Below are 15,891 nucleotides of genomic sequence, written 5' to 3'. Positions count from 1 at the left end.
TTTTATTTACTTTCATTTACGCAGACATTTAGTTTAGGATAGAAGTTCAGAGTCGAAACGAAAGCAAAATACACATATCGAAAGGGGGATTGGCCAAAGGGGGGCGGGGTCTTCTGGATGGGGATCTGTGATCTGTGGATCTGTGTAAATATGTATGTCTAGGGGGATCTCCTGTAAAAGAGTGTGTGTAGAGTGTATAAGTACATTTAAATATATAGTTTTTCAGTTGCTCAAAATGATCATGTTTTTGTTTTTTGTTTTTGTTTGGTTTGAGGTATACGCGTAGTGATGAAGACACACACATACATAAATATACAAATATATATATATATGTCATAGAAATATATAAGCATTATATATAGTTATACATATATAAAGTCTTTATATATTTATGATTTTTTCTTTAATTTTTTTTTACAAGTACTCGAAATGTGTGCTTTCACAATAAATGTATTTTTTTTTAAGCCGAAATTCTTGTTTTTTTTTTGATTTTTTAAAGCCTAAACACAGATAATTTTGTTGGTTAATATTTCATTCTTATGTAAACATTGAAACATTTAAATTTTCTCTAAATTTAGTGTTCAATATGTGGGTGGAAGTGTGGGTTGAAAGATCATTTTTAAGGTGAGTTTTTCTTGGGGTCTTTTCAAATTGTTACGGTAAATACGAGTATGTATGTATATTTTTTGTATGTTCCAATGTTGTTTAATTTTGGTGTGAAATTGTGTATGGCATGGAATTTGATTTTATATATATTTTTTTGGGACCTTAATTTTGTTTACAGGGGCTTTTTTTCGTTTTTTTAATTTCTTGGGACTTTGTTTAATATTTTTAATGATTTTTAGTGGGTTTCAATTTTGATTGAAGTAAATTAATTTGGAATTTCTTTGTTGTTGCTCTGCGTTTTTGGTTTTCTTTTACGGATTCCCTTGAATTATTATTTTGTGTGCTTTTTCCTAACGTTCCTCCGCTCTCTTTTCTCTTTGTTTGTTTACGATTTGTTACTAATTTATTTAATTTGTAAATGTGAAGGCAGCTTTGTTTATTGATTTCCGTTTTTGTTTTTTTTCTTTTTGTTGTCTTTTTTGTTGTTGAAATTATAGAAAAATTGTTGAATGTTGCTGTGGTGGAATTTTGGTTTGGTTTTTAGTTCATTTTAGAATTTTGCTATTGGAGTTTTGCTTACTGTTTTCGGTGTGTTTTATTTTTTTTATTTTCTGTTTTGTTATGTTGTTGTTATTGCTGTTGGTTGTTGTTGTTGTTGTTGTTGTTGATCGGATATTGTAGATGTTGTTGTCTATATGGTCTCGGCTGTATGTAGTACTCGATTCTGTCGATATCGTGGCAGTCTGTGTGGGGCACGGAGTATCCCTGGGATTCCAGAGACCTCTGGCCCCACACGACTGGCTGCTGTTTTGCTGTTTGTTGGTTGTTTTTCTGATTTTCTGTTTTATTTTGTATTCCCATTGGACTGTTGTTGTTAGTTTTCTGTTCAATAAAAATATATATTCCATATATCTATCAACAAAAGAGAAATTGTCGTAAAAAAATGCAAAATGAAAATGGTTCTTGCTCAGATTTTTTTGTTTTTTTGTTTTTTGTTGGTCTTAAGGTTGTTTAAGGTTGTGTGTGTGTGTGAGTTTTTGTTTTAGAATTCTTTCTTGGTTTTTTTGGTTTTTGTTAAGAAAGTTTTGTTTTTGTTTTGTACAAGAGAATGCCTATTTGTCGATTGTCAAAAACGAAACAATAATACATACATATGTATATACGCGCGTACACAGCGCGCCATAGGTGTATGTTTGTATTTTGTTTGTTGGTTTCTTGCTGTTTTTCTATGCGGATCTCAGCGGGTGAGTGAGGGGGGAAGGGGGCTCTGTTTCCGCGTTTATATATATGTTTCTTTTATGTACTATAAAAAGTGTTGCTTAATTTGGTTTGCTTTACTCCCCGGACTCCCTGTCTGATCCTGGTCGATCCCTGCCGATCCCTGCCGATCCTTCCTGCCCGTTTTTTTCTAGAAGCTATAGTAGTGGGTGGCCAGCGGCGGCCAGGCAAATGCTGCCGGCCTTGCCATCGACTGATCCTATAACTGCTGCTGCTGCTGCTGCTCCAGCTGCTCGGCCTTGATCTGGGCCAGCTTCTCGTGCAATATGGAGCCGCCGACGCTGCTGCTGCTGCAGCCAGGACTGCGACTGCGACTGCGGCAGGGATTGGGGTTGGGACTGCCACTGGGATTGGGACTGGGCATCTGCGAGTGGGTCGTCTCGCCCTCGCCCTCTCCATCGCCATCGCCATCACCGTCACCGTCGTTCTGGCTGCTGCTGCTGTTGCTCCCATTGAGATCCATCATTTTGTTGTGCCTGTGCCGGTGCCTGCTGTGGTCGCTCTTCATGCTGCTGGCATCCGTGGCGTCCGAGTCCCTGGAGGTCATTCGGCTCCGGCCATTGCCATTGTTGTTGTTCCTGCTGCTGCTGTTGCCATTGTTGTTGCTGCTGCTGCTCTTGTTCTTGTTGTGCGCCAGGTCGCTGTTGTTGTTGTTGTTGTTGCTGGAATGATCATGATCCCGATCCCGGTCCCGGTCCCGCTCCCGCTCTCGATCCCTCTCCTCATCGCTGCTGGCACTGTCCGCACTCAGACGCTCCCTCTTGATATCCGCATAGACGCCCAAGGGACTGGCCGATCGCTTGATGCGCTCCCCACCGCCGCTCGAACAGGCGGCCCCCCGGTAGTCATTGCTCTGATTGTTGGTGAACGGCAGGGGCGTCTTATTCACCAGCAGCTGATCGAGCAGCGCATTGCCATGATGCCCCAGCCCATGCCCCAGGGCGTGTCCGTTGCTGGTGCTGCTGCTGCCGCTGCCGCTTCCGTTTCCATTGCCATCGCCGGACGACTGCAGGGTCTTGCGGATGATGCCGTCGTACATGTGCTCGGCTATCTCCAGGGCGCTCTTCATCGGTCGTTCGTGGGCGTTCGTCTGGTTGGTCTGCTGGCGCATGGCCTCCGCCATGCGGTGCAGGTCCAGGCCATACGCGTTGCCGGCATTCTGCTGGGGCCAAAAGATATTGGGCTGAAAGCCCAACTGTGGCGCCACCCCATCGAAGAGCTTGAGGCCGTTGGGCACCGTGGCTGAGGCTGCTGCTGCGGCGGCCGCCGCCGCTGCCGCTGCCGCCTGGGAGGAGGTGTTGCTCTTGAGGGCATTGCTCAGCTTCGAGCCGCCGACGCCGTGGTGGTTGCCCGTGTGGTTGATGTGGTTGCCGGGCTTCAGCTTCTCCGGACACACCTTGTTGGCGGGTCCCGTCAGGCCGACCAGGTCCGGCTGGGGCTTCGGCTCGCGCTTCCGGGGCCTCATCAGGTGCCGCTCCTTCACCTTGTACTCCAGCGTGGAGTGGGGCACGCCGTAGTAGCTCCCAGCCCGATGCACGGACATCTCGCCGCGCTGCACCGCCTTGACGGCCTCCACCAGGCTGTCCCGGTCGTAGTTGCGGTACTTGCCACGCTTCGGGCGCGTTCCCTTGCCCGCTGCCAGGGCAGCCGCCTCCTGGGCGCTCAGTTGCGCCTGGTGCGAGTGCGCCGCCGCGGCCGCCGCATGATGGCCGGCGGGCAGGTGCGCATGGTGGTGCTGGTGCTGGGAGAGCAGGTTCGGCGACGCCCCAAAGCGGGACGTGTCCGTGCCGCCAATGATCTTGGCCACCGAGATGCTCGGCTTCTTGTAGCTGCTGCTGCTGCTGCTGTTGTTGTTGCCGGATGCTGCCCCATTGTTGCTGCAGTCGCTGCCGGCGCTAGTGCTGCCGTTGCGCAGGCTGCTGCTGGCCGTCGCCGCCGCGGCTGCCGCTGCCGCTGCCTCGTGGCTGCTCTGCTCGTTGATCTGCCGCTGGATGTTGCTGGCCATCATCTTCTGGATGGAGGTGGGCGAGGCCGAGAGCAGGCCGGCGGCGGCGGCGGCGGCACTGGCGCTGCTGTTGGACACAGCGGCGGCCAGCATTGGCGAGGCCGAGTGCGGACTGCGCTCTCTACCCCCGCCACCGCCCCCGCCCCCGTTCCGATTGCTGCTGTTGGAGTGGGCGTGACCATGGGCGTGGGAGTTGCTGCTGGAGCTGTGATTGTTGTGGTGGTGTGGGTGCTGGTGGTGGTGCTGCTGCTGATGCTGCTGATGATGGTGGTGGCTGTGGCTGATGCTGGGCGAGATGCTGGGTGGCCCGCTGACCTTGAAGGACGGAATCTTCAGTATGGGATCCTCGCTGGCCTCGTTGGGATCCAGCGAGGAGCTCGTCTCGGGCGTTTCAGACTTTGGTAGGCGATGGTGAAAGGCATTCAACTGCTGCTGGTGCTGGTGCTGCTGGAGGAGCAGGCTGGCGGCATTGCCGTTGCTGGTCTCCTGCTGGCTGGCCGCGAGCAGATTGATGAGCGCATCGTTCACAATGCCCCCGGTGTTGGCCACCAGCAGGCCCTTGATCAGGTCCCCCACCGTCTGGGTCTCGTCCACCTTGGGCATCACCCCGATGCCCGCCGCCAGCATGAGCGTGTGCAGCAGCACATTCGTGTCGATGGGTAATGGTGCCACCGCACTGGCGGGCCCTGGTATCCTGGACAGCTTCGGCGAGTGCTGGCCCCCGCTCTCCAGGTCCTCGCCCAGATCCTCGCTGCCATTGTGCTCGGACAGGTGGCTGCTCAGCTTGCGGAGCTGGGCCGTGGCCGCGATGCGCTGGGCAAGCTCCGGATAGACCGGTGCCGGGGTGGAGGCGTTGCTGTCCACCTCAGCCTCGTCCGCCGAGTCCTCCGGCTCATCCGGCTCGTCCTGCTCGAGCCGCTCGAGTCGCTCGAGCCGCTGCTCGTGGTGCGCCAGCTTGTTCATCAGGCTGGAGCGGTGCTGACCGGCCGCCTTGCGGGGTGCCAGCTTGCTGGCCGTCACGTCCTGCAGGGCCCTGTTCAGGTCCTCCTCGCTGTAGGTCCTTCGCCCCGACGAAGGCGTGGGCGTGGGACAGTCCGAGAGGGCTCTGAAAAGAGGACAAATCATTGAAAATCACTTAAAGTGGAAGCTCCTTAAATTTCTACAGATCCTAGAAATATATGTATTGCTTTTTTTCAAGCCATTTCGCCTCAACCCCCGCTTGATCCTTCGAGTCAATCATCCTTTATCTTCCAGAAATTTTTAACAGTGACTTTTGGGCTTCGAGGGTAATATTTTTTGGCAGCACCATCAAAGGACTTGAGAGCCACTTCCCGCTTAGAAGGCTCTCCCTTTTTTTTTGGCACAGAGACAGGGTGTGCAAGGACTGACAATGAGTGCTTCTTAAATGTCGACATCAGGCCAAAAGGAAACAGAAAGAAGGACACACGGATGTCGACGACGACGACGACGACGACGCTTGGGTGTCAAAGGCAAAGGCAAAGGCAGTGGCAGAGGCAAGGATGTGCCCTGCCACACAATCATTTTTTGTGTTCCCTTTTTTTCGGGACAGAGACAAAAGATGACAGCCCCAAAAGGAGTCTGGCAGGAGAGCTGGTAGAGGACAAAAGGCATGGGTGTTCCGCCAGCAAGAGGTTAGGGACCAAACATGTTTTTGAAGTTCATTAGACGAATATCCAACAAAAAGAGCAGGCGAAAAAAACATATAAATCAAGGAGTAACCCAAGGTATGCCGAAGATGCGAATATCCTTCGGAGGGCGAACTTTACCAGAAAAAAAAAATGGGGAAAGCGAAAGAACCTATGGAACAGTCGATGCCCCTCATTTCTGGGGGACAAACCTCTGCTCAAAACAAAGATACCCCTTTCCCAGGGTAGTGCCTTCTTTTCCGAAAAAAAAGAAACGTACCAAAACCATTTTCACTTAATGCCAACGCGAGTCCAAGCCAAGCGCTGCCTTGACGGGTTGCACCTCCCCCCTTTCCCACCCCCCACACAGGAAAAGGCAACTTTTGTGTTGCAACAACAACAACAACATCATCAGAAGCCGTACGAAATATTTCTTTTCTTTATGCTCAACCAGAAAACGAGACGAGCTCGAGACCCTTTCTTTTTATTTCCTCCTTTTTTTTTCGTGGGTGGCTGGGGACATTGCACCGACAGACTGTCGTCGGCTGAGACAGAGAAAGATATACACATATATGTATATGGAGAGAGAGAGATGGGTAGACGGAACGCACAGCACAGCTTCTTTTGGCGCCCTTCGCTGCGGCACAGCGGGAGACGGCCCTGGCAAAAGTTGATGGCAAAGTCAGAGCACAACTTTACTTTTTTACCCCATTTTTATTTCGGAGGAGTCCTTGCCGCGTCTGGAAAATGTCTGAAAATTGTGCAGACAACACAAAAAACACACAGAAAAAAATGGGGAAAACAGCAAGAAGCAGAGGGGCAGAGGGGCAGAGGGGCAGGCAAAGCCAGAGGCAGAAGAATGCTTCAGCAGGGAAGAAGAAAAATGTGGCAGAGAACGCGGCAGCAGGTGGCAGCAGTGAATGTTAAACTGTATGATAGCTGCCGCACGAGTGGGGGGCGGGCAGGTGCAAGTGGAGGCGTGGCCCTTGGCTGACCGTAAGTAAATTGGGGTCCGAGGCTGGGGCTACGGCTGGGACTGGGGATGGACCGCGGGCGGGCATCATCATTAAATGGCGACAGTTTTTTGCATTTTTGCTCATTTTGCATACACAAAATAATTTCCCCAAAAAAACAGACAGAAAACACACACACACAAAAAAGGGAAGGAAAAGGAAAAAAAAATGGGGTAGGTGGGGCAAGGTGGGATGAGGTAAGGATATACACAAAAATTTGCATAATTGCGCAAAACCCGAAGCGCGGCGGTCCCAACCTTTGGGAGGATGTTGTCCCCTCCCCCCCCATCCCTTGCAACTGCAGCAGCGGCAACAGCGGCACCAGGAGCGAAGGATGGCGCGCAAAAATAAATGAAAAATGTCATTTCAATGTCGTTTGGATTTTTTGTTGGTGTCGTTTACCTTTTGGCTGCACTTCAATTGCAATTTGCCACTGCAACAGCCGCTGCAGCAGCACGTTTCTCTGCCGCTGCCGCCGCTGCTGCTGCGGCTGTTCCTGTTGCAGTTGTTGTACAACATATCCCTGCATTTGTTGCCGCTGCACACGCATGTGGAGCGCATTCATTTGCACCCAAAAAAAAAAGCACATGCCCCAAACCCAACCCGCAGCAGGCTTTTTTTTCTGCATCCTTTTCCTTTTTTTATGTACAATACTCTTTCGAAGGGGTATTCATGGATTTCGAGAGGGCTCTGCTCTCTGCATGATCGAATATTTTGGGGACTATTTCTAATACTTGAATGGGATCTGATCTCCTGCATCAAAGACGACAGGAAGCGAAGGAAAATTAAATTTATATAAATCTAATTAATTTTTTTATTTTTATTATTAGTTAAATTTTTAATATAATATAAATTTATGATAAATTTTGCTTTAACAGTAAAAGCAAACAACATAATTTGTATCAGTGACAATATTTTTTAATCAAAAATACAATCCCAATAAGGAAAACAAATTGTATGAAGTTAAATTTTATATTTTAAATATTTTTATTTAAAATAATCGAAGCTAAAAAAATTTAAAAAAGGCCAACGCTCGCTAAACGAATTTTACATGGAGTTTTAAAGGACTCTTCGTAATATTCTACCACAATATTCGTAGCATCTTTCTACATTTTTCTACATTTCACCATCACTGGACAAAATCTATTTTATTTTACATTTTATTTAACATTTTCCTTAATATCCCCTTAGTCCCTTGGAAATTATCTCTGTTAGGGTATTCCCAGCCTCGGTGGCCCTCTGTTCTCTGTCCCTCCTTCACGTTTTTCGTTGGCGTTTGCAATTTTTCTGACATTTTGTTTTAATTTGTGGCAGCAAAAGGGTTGTTTTTTTTTTGCTCAACGGTGTGCGTGTGTGTTTTTTTAAATACTTTTTTCTGTTGTTGTAGCAATGTGGCCCGGTACCAGAGAAATGCATTTTTTACTGCAACGATTTTCGCTGTTGTTGCTGTTGTTGTTATGCGCAATATTGCATTTTTGTCGGTTCATCCCACACCTTTTTATGTGCTCCGAACACACTAACATATGTGCACAAGAGTAAATATATACACACACGCACACACACACATACAGACACTCAATTACCATCCCCATCTCATATTCAAATTGGTTATCATTTTTATTAATAAAACATTATATTCTTTGAAGCAAATTTAAATTTAAATTAGATTTTTTTTTGTTAAAGATCAAGGCTTAAATTTGAGGAAAAGGATTGACAAAAGTTGACAAATATCGAGGAGATTTTTGAGACTCCAAACTGAGACTGTCCAAAAAATTATAGAAATAATTAAGGGGAATCAATTAATTTATTGATATAAGTATGCCTTTAAAAGCAGAAATCAGAAATGGGATTTTCATTGAATAAATAACAATATAATTGTTTTTTGTTTAAGTTTTTTTTTTTAAATTTTTATCATAAAAATCTTAAATAAGCAGAGATCAAAATTGGGGGTTTCATTGAAGAAATGGCAATATGATTGTTTTTTTTTTTGTTTTTTTGTAATCTTTTGATGTTTTGGATTTCCCTATAATTAAATTTTTTTTTCAATTTTTATAAAATTGAAACTACGAGTTTTTTTGTATACTAATAATAAAAAAATAAATAAATTTGTATAGGAATATTAAAAAATTTGAGCTATTTTTGGGTTTAATAAAACCAAGTTTGAAATTAATTTTAATTAAATTCAAATTAAATTTTTAGTTTTATTTTATTTTGTATTATAAAAATTATAGTTCTTAAGCTCCCTACCTAAAAAAAATAAAAAATAAAGAACACCAGAAAACCCAATATTTGAGATTATTTCCCAAAATAAAACATTTATTCGGCCCCTCCCCCGCGGACAATTAATTATGATTTCAGCATTTTTATTGGTGTTTTTTTTATACGTATTTTTTGTTGTTGCTGCTGCTGTCTTTCTATTTTGTTGCGTGCAACGCGGCCGCTAAATGTGCCAGTGGCGGAACGAGAGCTGGTTAAGGGGGCGGGGGGGAGAGGGAAAGGGGCAATGTTTGGCATTTGACTGGAGGAATGGAATGTGAGGTTAATGGTTAAGGGTGCGGGGGTTGGGTCTGGGGCTGGGTGGTGGGTTTTGTAGTAGGAAAAGCCTCTGCCGCTGGCTCCAACGAGAGCGCACAATGCCGCACTCTGTCCCCCCATAGTGGGGTTTTTTATTTCGCTTTTTTGTATACTCTTTAAGGAGGGTAAATATATAATTTCAGGGCAAGCCCCCTGCTTAATCGTTTCACCAACCCCCGGCTCACTAGCTTCGGTCGTTAGCGCTTCATTCGCCCGATCCTTGCTCTCTCGATCGGTGCTCTCTTTTCACTGGAGACTTCAGGGCAGGGAAGAGCCACGCGGCCCAAAAGAGTATAGAAATCTTCGACAAGCCTTTTTTTCTTCTCCTCTTTTTTTTTCGTCTCATGTATGTTTGGCCTATGAGTGTGTGTGTGTGTGTGTGTGTGTGTTGACAACGTCGAATGCAATTTTGTTAAAAATGCATTAAGTGCATGTGTGTGTGTGTGTGTGTTTTGGTATGTGTGTGTTTCGGTATGAATGCAATTGCATGTTGGTTTTTGTTGCCAATGCAGTGGCCCCCGCAGACCCCGGTGCCGGGCCTCGGCCTACACTTGATGCGTGCGCAGGCCACCCAACACCCCCCTGGCACACACACACACGTACACCTATGCATACATCCACCCCCTGCCACACACGCACACATTCATGGCAGTTGCATTTTTTCGGAAGATATGCACTCATTTCTCTTCGTTTTTTTTTCTCTCTTTTTTTAATTTTCGTCCACCTCTGCCGCCGCCGCCGTTGACGCCTCTGCCCAGCTGCTGCTGCCGCTGCCGCTGCACTCTTATATGCATTTCAATTTTTTGTTGCTTCTATCTCGTTCATTCACGCACGCACACAAAAATTATTCTACAAAAAAAAAAAAACGGGAAAAAGGAACAGCAACAGACATTTAAACCGAATCGAGCAGCGGTCATTGAAATGACAAAAAATTGTGGCATATACTATATAGAAAAAGAGCGAACAAAAAGTAAATGAGTTTTGGGGGAAGTGGGCGTGGGAGGGGCAATGATAAATAACTGTGCAAGTGGGGGAGTGGGGCGGTAGGGGCTCTGGCGATAACCGTTAAAAAGTGTTGGACTGCAGCTAAAAACCACAACAGGGACGGTAAAAGATTGCCATCCAGATCGAAGCCACAGATACCCTGGCAGTGCCGTCAGTTCTTATGGCAACGGAATGAAGTATTGCCTCTCAGTCGATAAGGATCAAGGGATCAATGGGTAGCAAAAAAAAACTTTTCGCCAGGTCTTTGCAGGAAGACTTTGAGGACTCTTAGTTTAGGAATAATTTAGGCATTTTTGGTATGCAAATTTTCAATTTTATGGTGGCCTAATGGCTCTTAAGACAGGGATTCTCTTTCAAGTTCTTTACAAGTTAGGATCGGTGAAATTTTTCGTTTCTCAAGTGCCATTTCAGGGCAAGATCGGTTTACTTTTGGCCAAATTAGGTGCTATATTCCCTGCCATATGTTTTGATCGGGGATATGTCCGGTTTTGGCGTCTTATAATTCTATAAATTTCCTCGCGCCGCTTGTCATGCAGCAGCGCCCCTCGGTCGGTTGTGCGGGAGGAGAGCAATAGCCTTCTGCTGGTGTCACACGGGCCACTTGATGGTGCAGTAATTGCATCGCCACTTGAAAGGTTTTGAATAAAGTATGACGCTCACATCCAGCCCAGGATCTGGCTATCTCGTTCTTCCTTGCACCCTCTCTCTGGGGAGAGCACTCTCTCAGTTCCAGCTGCCACCTGCCAAATGTCTCTCAGACGATCGTCCAACCATAATGCAGAGTGTCTGCCTACTATTATGCCTCCGACAGGTCCTTCCATAACCCCCCCCTCCCCGACAAGGGGTATAACAATGGCCAGTGCACACGCATTAAGCTCTCCTCTTTGCATTGTATTTTACCATTTGGGGGGTTTTTTTGTTTTTGGGGCCAAATGGTTAACGCAGTCGACGTCGCAGTCGACGTCATCACTCTATGCCAGTTATTACATTCTCTCAATCTCTCTTGTGTCTCTTTTTTTCGGCTTCCCTGTCCCTTTCTCTCTCAGGGGAGAATTTTTTCGTAAACGAAAAATAATGAATATACACCCAGCGACAGTCGCTCTGCCCGCCCAGGCCCCCCCCCCCCCCCCCCCTTCCGAAAAGTGCATAGAAAAAAGTAGCAAAGAAGAAAGACCAAAAAATACACACCCACACACAGAGAGAAAAAAGTAAAACGCAGCGTGCAAAAAAAAAACCGATCGATATGATGCACTCATTTCTGTCTGCTGCGCTGGGCGACGTCGACGTCGACGCTGCAGCCGCTGCCGCCCCCCCCTTCAAAGCTCCACTTGGAGTGGCGACGCCGTCTCATCATCCTCGGCAGCGGCCGAGGCAGCGACAGCCTGAGAAAAAAATCTGTAATAATAAACGCTTGACGAAAAAGAGAGGAAAAAAATGCCAAAAATTGCAGCGTCAGTAGCTTTTGTGCCTCAAGTGGTTGGAGGGTGGGGGCAGGGTAGGTGTGCCTTAGAGGGGTGCCCTAGGGTTGAGTTACGGTCATCTGGCCTAAGGCTTATTTATTGGTCGATCTTTAATCGGCAAATAGTTTTATTAAGGTTTATTCAAGGCTCCAAGGACATCGGGGGGTGCTTTTGTCCTTCAACTGGAACTCGAACACAGCTCTTGTGTCTCTTTTCTTGCTTTCCTTGTACATAACTCCCACCTTCCAGTGCAACCGCAAAGCACTTCCTTTTCTCCCGTTTATTCATTGTTTTTTGTACATTTTTTCGACATTTTTTTGTCGTGTGTTTTTTTTTTGTGTATGACAATTAAAATAGGTGTACGAGATGGTGCATGACGGCGGCGACGGCGACGGCGACGTTGGCGGCTGCTAACAAACACTTGGCCATGCTTTAGACAATAGACAAGGACTGGCGCTGTTGCGGCTCAAGTGGCAGCCACCGACCGCCGCGGTTGTCGTTGCCACAGTCTCACACACACACACGAAAATTCGCAACCAAAAAAAAAAAGAAAGAGTAATGACAAAAATCGTGGAAAGTGCTGGAAAATTATGCACACGACGCCTGGGCTTCCCGGGCGCTAACAAGGGGATCTGTCGTCTGAAGTTGTATGCCCCAAACACACACACACACACACAGAGAGAGAGGCAGAGTAATAATAAAAGGTGCTCCTGAACATTTTAGAGTAATTAAAAAAATGCCAAGGACCAAAAAAAATACAAAAAAGAAGAGTTGAAAAAAGATTGCGGAAGAGCTCAAGGAGCTAAGATGCACACAAACACACATAAATTTATGTATTCTTTTTTTTGTTTTTGGGGGAAATTTGATGGAAATTTATGCGGCCACCCGCCCACCTGCCTAACGCCTGGTAATTAAGCGGGGGGGCCAGGGCACCAATGCAATGTGCCACCAGGCGTATGTGTAATTTTCGGCATCGTTTCATAAAGCACACACAGAGAGACAGAGACAGAGACAGAGGGAGATAGCGACACACAGTTGTATAATTGCACAATTTTTACATAGGCATATAACAATAAAGCTTCGGCTGCAGCATCCACACAGCCACATGTGTGGTGTGGCCAGGGGGGGGGAGTGGGTTGGCCTGCCCCGTTAAGTATGCTACAATAAGTGCAGTGTCAGAGGCGGCGGGCCAGCAGGCGCCCAAAGTGCAATTATCTCATGTATTGTCTGCCACACGATTCGGTGTTTTTCCTTCTCTTTTTTTATGGCATGTGTGTGTGTGTGTGTGTGGCTATGGATACCCTCTACACAGAGCGGGTATACAAGATCTATTCACGGCTGTCGTTTTCCTGCCCCAAATTAGGGTATTCCCCATTCGTCAACCCAAAAATGCTTAAATATTAATTTCCACCTTTCCCCCCCCCCCCGCCCCCCCCCCCCTGCTTTTTTTTTCCGTTTTACATGAATATTTTTTTGTGTATTGTGTTTGGGGGCGATTTCTTTTTTGTTAAATATTTTTTGGCGTTTGCGCAGAGATTGCCAGATTTATGTTCCAGTACATGCTTATATATATATTGGTGTTTTTATTATATATTCTAGGGTATGGTATGGCTAGGGGTGCCACTCACCTGATGGACTTTACATCGCCGCTAATCGATGAATTTGGCGATGGCTTGCTGCTAAGATCGAGCGGGGCATCGGCACTGGGACTGGGTGTATCTTTGAGTGCGGGACTGATGGCGGCTGCCGATAGCAGTTCTGAGGTAGTTGTTGTTACCGAATTGTGTGGCGGATGTTGCTGCTGCTGTTGCTGTTGGCTGGCCAGAGAGTTCATCAGATTGAAGTCGGCCAGCAGCGAGAACTGGGCCAGCTGGGCGGCCATCGAGTCCATGGATGTCATTTTGGCTGCCCGTTGGGTGAGCAGCTTGTACAGTTCCAGGGAGTTGCCGCTGTTGGCAATGTTGCGTGCCCCAGACTGGTGCAGCGATGCGCTCGAGTTGCTGTCACTGTCGTGCTGCTTGGAATAGGTTTAAGGTTAATTTTAAAGTCCAAACTGCGACTCCACGACTCCACTCACTTGACCGTTGTGGTATATGGGGCCTTTGCTGGTGCTGCTGCTGCTGCTGTGGACTGTGGCTGTGGGTGCCGCCGTTTCGGCCACCAATTGGCCCTGGGCGTTCACCGTTAGCAGGCGACCGTTGACACAGAAATTGCACTTGTCCGACGGTCTCCAATCGTTGGGTTCTGGCGGTGGTGATGGTATACTTATGGGTGTTGCTGTACGTGATGAATCCTGTGATGTTTGGTTATCTGTGGAATTGCCAACAACTTTAGACCCAAGACGGGGTAAAGATCCTTTCGAGGGACTCACCAAAATCCTCCTCAAACTGCTGCTCTAAACGGTGGTGCTGGTTCTCTGGCTTACAGTGGTTTCTGTTGTCCTTGTTGTCCTCGTCCTCGTCGGAACCGGCTGTCGCTATGGGCTGTTGCTCCTCGATATTCAGTTGGCTGCGCGTCGCTTGCTCTTGATAAGTTTTCCATTTCCTGCGACCCATAAATTCCTCAGCAACACGTTCTAAGCCTAAGCAAAAGATACAATGAAGCACAGAGATACGAAAAATTAATAAACTGTAAAATTCTTGAGCGGTTCTTGAGGTTGGGATTATGCAAGGCTCTCCCCCCACCCCTCTAATAGACTATAATTACTGCCTGTGGTGGCAATTATTTCCAAACAATTTTCCATCACATTTCCATTTGTTTGGTCTCTCGCGTTTTTTTTTTTGCGCCTGGGAATTTGTGCAGACAGAAATTACTTAATTGAAATGCAATGCAAAGGAAAAGTATAGAAGAAAAAATAAGTATAGGAAAAGAATGTCGGGTCGGGTACTCTGTATTTAGGAAGGGCCCACACTGCGTATGCGTAATTGTCGTATGTGGAGTCCTTCGTGCGGTGTGTGTGCTGTGTGTGGCAATGGAAAATTGATAGATTTGTGTATTTGCACTGCAGCTGCATTTCCTACGGCATATCCTTCGTCTTGGCCGGGCCGAACGTCTAATTGCCACAAAAGTTATGCAATTTAATGCAAAATGCAGGTGGTCGCTCGCCCGCCCGTAGCGAGAGCCCCGCCCACTTCAATGGCCAGGCATGCGTGCCTCAAAAGCAAAAGTTTTGCGCATATGGCAAAAGGCTACGCGTCAACTCACACGAAATGCGAATTAAAAGAAGCAAAACGGGGCAAAAAAACACAACAAGAAGGGGGGGAATATAGCGACTAGAGGATACCCCGGGTTATCCGAGGAAGCCAGGAATAAGCAGCATCATTGGGAAGCTGGGTATCTACTAGGTTACTGAATTTCGTTGCAATCGGATCACTAGTATAGCTGGAGTAAAGAAAAGAATGTTCTACTCTCTCACAGAGTGGCTAAGCTACGATAAAGGGTGAGTTTTAGTGTCTAACTCTCTCTCTGACTCTTGCTAGCTCTCCTCTATCTATCCTAGAGTAGTATATCAACTAGATTCCTGAATCTCATTGCGATTGGATCATTATTATAGCTGGAATAAAGAAAACCATGTTCCACTCTCTCCCAGAGTGGCTTAGCAATTAAAAAAGGGTGAGTTTTAGTGTCTAACTCTCTATCTCTGTCTCTTGCTAGCTCTTTTCTAGCTATCCTATAGTAGTATATGCGGAATCATTGAGGATCTTCTCTAACTAGAACAAAGAAAATAATGTTCTACTCTCTCACAGAGTGGCTTAGCCACAATAAAGGGCGAGTTTTAATGTCTGTTGCTCTCTTTCTCTCCCTTGCTAGCTCTCCTTTATCTATCGTTAAGGATCTTCCCTAACTAGAACAAAAAAAACCATGTTCTACTCTCTCACAGAGTGGCTTAGCAGTAAAGGGCGCTTTTTAATGTATATTTCTCTCTTCCTAGCTCTATCCTGCGTGCGTCTTCTACTGGCTACACAGGCAACATACCCCTCGAGATCCCTTGAGCCTTTAGAGGGTATCCGAAAAACACACATAAACCAAATTAAATGCGGAGGACAGAGGGTGTGGCCGAATGGGACTTGTGTGGAGTAGGGGAATCCCTGCAACTGCATTTTGTGGCATTTCTAGTGCATTTCGGCACAAGACCGAAAAAAGCCCGGAAGTTGTGGGGGAAAAAAAAAACAGAAAACAAATGAGAAATGGAGAAATGGGGAAATGGGAAATTCTAGCGCCAGAGCTAGCTAGTGAGCGGCGTTGTCCTTGTCGCTGCTGCCCCGGCCGCCTCATCGTCCTGATTGCGCACAAGTGCGTGCGTA

At 46.7% G+C, this 15,891-nt stretch overlaps 1 protein-coding gene across 2 annotated transcripts in view; it reads right to left on the bottom strand.

Annotated features, from left to right (window-relative positions):
* Positions 1-489: 489 nt before the first annotated feature.
* The window catches only part of LOC108155985 (mushroom body large-type Kenyon cell-specific protein 1), a 51,969-nt gene continuing 36,567 nt past the window's right edge, over positions 490-15,891 (bottom strand). For both annotated transcript variants that reach the window (XM_017287176.2, XM_017287177.2), the window contains exons 2-5: positions 13,959-14,168; positions 13,665-13,897; positions 13,216-13,601; positions 490-4,994 (exon numbers count right to left, since the gene is read on the bottom strand). In XM_017287176.2, coding sequence (XP_017142665.2) covers positions 2,084-4,994; positions 13,216-13,601; positions 13,665-13,897; positions 13,959-14,168 — 3,740 coding nt within the window. In that variant the 3' untranslated portion in view covers positions 490-2,083. The remainder of the gene's footprint in view (positions 4,995-13,215; positions 13,602-13,664; positions 13,898-13,958; positions 14,169-15,891) is intronic.

This window comes from Drosophila miranda, chromosome 2, assembly GCF_003369915.1.
Source record: "Drosophila miranda strain MSH22 chromosome 2, D.miranda_PacBio2.1, whole genome shotgun sequence".
NCBI lineage: Eukaryota > Metazoa > Arthropoda > Insecta > Diptera > Drosophilidae > Drosophila > Drosophila miranda.
The sequence above is the reverse complement of the archived record's forward strand: the minus strand, read 5'-3'. Positions and strand labels throughout refer to the sequence as shown.